At 28.8% G+C, this 5,035-nt stretch overlaps 1 protein-coding gene across 1 annotated transcript; it reads right to left on the reverse strand.

Moving 5' to 3' along the window:
* Positions 1–2,930, reverse strand: LOC133784204 ((-)-germacrene D synthase-like). Its single transcript, XM_062223656.1, has 7 exons — positions 2,671–2,930; positions 2,013–2,286; positions 1,535–1,913; positions 1,171–1,389; positions 923–1,061; positions 590–838; positions 1–488 (listed from the first exon to the last, which is right to left on the reverse strand). Exons 1-7 carry the CDS (start codon positions 2,824–2,826, stop codon positions 192–194), a joined length of 1,713 nt encoding a protein of 570 aa, XP_062079640.1. The 5' UTR covers positions 2,827–2,930; the 3' UTR covers positions 1–191.
* Between the last annotated feature and the right edge of the window lie 2,105 nt (positions 2,931–5,035).

Here is a 5,035-nt window from a genome sequence, read left to right on the forward strand (position 1 = left end):
TAACAGATGGAATTATTCATTAATTAGTTTTCGGAATGATATTATACACTGAAGGGGAGATGCGTACACATATACCAAGCTTATTATATATATTATTTTGAATACATAATATATATATATTTATATATATATGATGAGAAAACAAATTAAAGGACATGCATGTATATATAGATGTGTATGATTAAAACTAGTTAGAGTACTGGAACACTTTGAATGAACAAAGATTTAACGAAAGTCGTCATGATTCCTCCGGCATGGGTGTAACCATCTCCATCTTTGTAGACAGCATCGATCACACGTGCCAGATTAATCACACGCGTCAGGACAGACATCGGCACATCTCTTGGCTCCAGACACTCCTCCTTCATGTCTTTCCATGCATTCACAACTTGTTTGTTTAATTCCTTACATGCCTCTTCTTCTGTTACATTGAATTCCTTCATATAACATTCCACGCTAGAGTCAACGTGTCCTCTATCTTGCTCAAACTAAAACACATCAATTCATAACTGTTAGTATATATATACAAAAGATTCAATTAATACAAATATTTAAAGTATATGATTTGTGTAGTCGTGTAAAACGGTACCTTGTGACTGACCACGTCATCCATGAGCCTGCAAATGACTGCTGATCCTGTAACAATCTTAGGACAGTTCATAAGCCAATCGAAGACCTCGGCTGACACTTCATCTCCCATGCCCAGGAATGACGTGACAGTGAGCATGTAGTAGGTGGAGGATACCAGTGCAACCTCCATATACTCCTTCAATGTTGGTGTGTAATTTTTATGGAACCATTGAGCTTCCACATAGTAAGATTGAACTAGCTTCTTCATCTAAATTCGATGATGAAATAAATAATATATATCAGCAATTAAAAAATATATAATGGATATATATATATACTGATTATTACTTACTGTTTCTTTGGCGTAGGGCATGCGATAAGCTCTGCCTTCCTTGGCCAACTCTTCCTCAATTTCATCGTATAGTTTCAAGAGTGCCTCGTAACAGTATTTCATGTATTCCGGGAGTTGATCAATGCATCTCGTATCCCACCTAAGAATAATATATGATTTTGATTAAATATTTATGTATTAATATGACATGATAGTGAAATTAATATGCTTAATAATAATCATAATATCATTTTGTAATAATTAATTACTTTTCAATTGCATCTGTGAAGACTTCCAGTTCTTCTAGAGTTCCATAAACATCATAAATGTCATCGATCATTGTTGTCACACCAATTACTTTGGTCAATATAACCCTAGCAAGACTATACTTTGGCTCAAAGTACACTCCCACTGGCCAAATATAACCCTCAACTAGTCTGTCACGCGCAAAAGGTAGCTTTGATGCGAAGTCCAAGTCTTTCCACCACCTGGTCATTAATAATTATTCAACCAAAAACAGTTAGTAATTAAAATATAAAGATATTGTCAAAGTCCATAGATATTATTCGATTGTACGTAGCATTAACAAAATATTAATTAACGTAAAAAGAAAGTTTGAATATAAATAATTACTTCGAAATTTCATTAAGTTCATTTTGGTGCAACTTTTGGACAACGTTGAAGTCCAACTTAGCAAAGCGAAGCAAGATATCGTTGTGTGAAGGGTCTTGGTGATAGACAGAAATAAAGCGCCGATTTTCAACTCTTGGCAAGCCCTTCAAGATGGGCTGCCTTAAGGCATGGTTGACTTGTGCCTCAAGAAAGGAGCTCAACTGGGATCCCTCCGTCGAGGCTTCCAGATGAGTAGTGCTGAAAACAACTGCTTCTTCATGCATAGGCTCTCCATGCACCCTCATGTGTGAAGCTTCATACAAGCTTAGTATTCCTTCAACATCACTAGCAAGAGTATCATCAAATTTTCCTTCTTTGTTTGTAAACTTCTGGAATATATCTGCTCGACATACCAATCACCACATGCACTAGTAAGTAAAATATGTTAATGTATGTGTATATATATATGATATTTATTCAAATATATGTATATATGTACCACTTGATATGTTGTGTCCTTCCTGTCTAAGCAGTCGAAACCAAAGAGAGACGGTATGAAGGTTATCATTATCCAAGTCATTGTGAGGATTCATTTCCTTCATTTTCCCCAAAATGTCACTGATTTCGCTCTCGAAATGATAAGCGAATCCTAACCGTTGGATTGTATCAATCAAGTGTAGCCTTTGGGAAGGATTAGTGGCAGCAGCAGTTAGCATCCTTCTCACTTCCTCTTTCAGTTTTTGAACTTCTTGCTTAGTATTGTCATCAACTTCCTGATTAACACAAACAGTTCCCATATAAAAATTAATAACAGCATAAAAAATATATGGAAATATCATAAATATAATAAGATACTTGCACATGCATGTGCAAAATATATCATAAATATAAAAATAAACTGTACAACGAGGCAAAGAAAGAAAATAACATGAACTAAGGAAAGTAATAAAGTCAAGAAATATCTGGAGAAAATAAAACAGTACACAAAGCCAAGGCATACAAGTAGAAAAATTAAATATATATAAATTAAAACATCCAAGTAACTATAGTATTGTCATTAGATATATATATATATATATATTTACATGAATATATACATATATTAATTAATATAATGAAGCTTCCAAAAGTTAAGAGCTAAAAGAAGCATTTCCAACCAAGAATTGAGGGGTGTATTTGAGGAAGTGATCTCCCCAGATGCTTGGATGAAAATCGGCCGATCGACGAATAATATCTGGACTAGTAATTGTAGTACTTTTCCCAATTCTCTGTGATGAATTAGCATGAGCATTCGCTGAAACTAAGGAAGCCATTAATATTGAAATAGATTTGGACTGAGATGATTTGGTATAGGAGATTATCTATATGGATGATCACTATATATAACTATAGCAATAAAAAGGAGTTTCAAATTGGTTCCAAAAACCTTAGGAGTTGGGGTTGATGACAAACTTGTTTCATGTGCTCAGCTATTTATAGTTTATTTGGTGCTTTACAATGACCCTATTAATCAACATTTGTTCAAATATAATAAAAGTTAGTCAACAGTAATTATCGATATCATTTACTTTTATTTGGTTATAGTTGATCAATGTAGGAAAAACGTAACATAGTGTATATATGTAACTGTACGTTGCACAAAGAAAGAATGGCCGCAGACAATACGGAATTGTATTTTCAAAGTTCAAACAAAATATGTTTGAGTTTTCTCGTACTCTCTCTAGCTATACCCTTTGCTAACCAGCTCAACCAATTTACCATTGATATATATATACGACACATAATAAGATACCTCCTTTTATTAGGAAAAAAAATGATGTAATTTCTATTTATTATTATGCTATGTGGATTAGTGTACAGAATCAGATTTTGCGGTGCAATTTTCCTAAATTGTTTATAATTTTATTCAATTCATTTTTGACACGTTATCTAGTTTGAGTAATTAAATAATATAAGATAATTAACATTTAAATATTTTAATTTTAATTATTATGAAAAATTTTATTAGAAAAAAATATAGACAAATTTGATCTAAGAAATTAACATGCCAACGATCATTTTAATCAACTGAAATCTCCTGTCTCTTTTGTCTGTTCCAATCCCTGTCCCACGAATGAAACATGCCACCTCATTTAAAATTACAACTCATATACTAAACATTTTTTCCTTCTATTCTCCAGTCCTTTGTGTGTTTTGTTTCTTTTATATATTGTTTTAATAAAAAAAATATTTCATAATCTCTACGGTCAAAAGTCTCATATATATATATATATATATTTATAAATATATTTATACTAGCTAGAAGCACAATGCACGTTTGATTCATTTTAATATTGTAAATTTGCTTATTTAAACATTTATTTATTTTTATTATAATTTTTAATTATCATATAAATTTTAAATAAATAAAAGATATCATAAAAAATGATAAAAGATGTTTAATATAATGTATGCCATAAATGTATTTAAAATTAGGGCAATATATTGTCTATAATTTTATTAAAAATTCGATTATTTTTTTAATATATATATATATATAATAGAATGAATTATAGTTTTATAGTATATATATAAATATAGAAATAATCTCTCTCTATATATATAATATCTAAATATAACATTGACATAAATATATATTTACATGGTTACATAATATCTGTATATAAATTACAATAATATTTAAAAATAAATGAATAATAGAAATAAAATAAGAATAGAAAAAGTCATAGTGTAGAGTAGTATACATACATAAACTATTTTGATTAATTAATTAATTTTTGTTTAAGTTTATGTTTGTTCTAGTTTTTGAATTTGACAGTGACAACAAGATATTATATATTATATATTGAATATAATATTAATATTATAGGTAGATTTTAAAATCAAGTTTATTGCTAGTTGATAGTAGATTATATATATTATATGTTTAATGTGATATTATTTTAATACATTAAGTTTAAATTTTATTTAAGTTATAAAATGTATGATTTTATTATTTTTAAATAATTATCATTATAAAATATCTCGAAAATATCCTATTTTGATTTGTTTAATTATTTAATTTTATTTAAGATTAAGTTAATATCTCAAAAATATCATATTTTAATTTGTTTAATTATTTATTTAAGTTTAAGTCATGTTTACAATCTACCGTTAAATATAAGAATATTCTCTTAAATATAAGAATATTCCGTTAAAGTTATTGGAAAAAAAAAGAACTATTAAAACCAATAATTTCGTTATCTACACATTTTTATATAGAAGAGATAAGAGAATGAAAGTACCCATGATCTTCTTTGATAGTAGAGATTATGAAATATTTTTTTAATTAAAAACATATATAAAAGAAATAGGGGTAAATAACCATTTGGTACCATTTTTATCGAAATACAAACTTAGTACCCTATGTTTTCAATAATGCTCATCTGGTACCTTGTAATTTGAAATCGTACATATTTGGTACCCTAAAGTCAAATTTTATCAATATAACCAAACTACCATCAGTTATATGTAATTAAGTAA

This window comes from Humulus lupulus, chromosome 6 (genome assembly GCF_963169125.1).
Source record: "Humulus lupulus chromosome 6, drHumLupu1.1, whole genome shotgun sequence".
NCBI lineage: Eukaryota > Viridiplantae > Streptophyta > Magnoliopsida > Rosales > Cannabaceae > Humulus > Humulus lupulus.

What these genes read in the sequence shown, in the direction of transcription:
- LOC133784204 (XM_062223656.1), bottom strand. Translation starts at nt 2,826, where the DNA reads ATGGCTTCCTTAGTTTCAGCGAATGCTCATGCTAATTCATCACAGAGA. An exon ending in TTCACAGATGCAATTGAAAA is followed by an intron (nt 1,062 to 1,170) that starts GTAATTAATTAT and finishes TATTATTCTTAG; the next exon opens with GTGGGATACGAGATGCATTG. An exon ending in ATGACGTGGTCAGTCACAAG is followed by an intron (nt 489 to 589) that starts GTACCGTTTTAC and finishes GATGTGTTTTAG; the next exon opens with TTTGAGCAAGATAGAGGACA.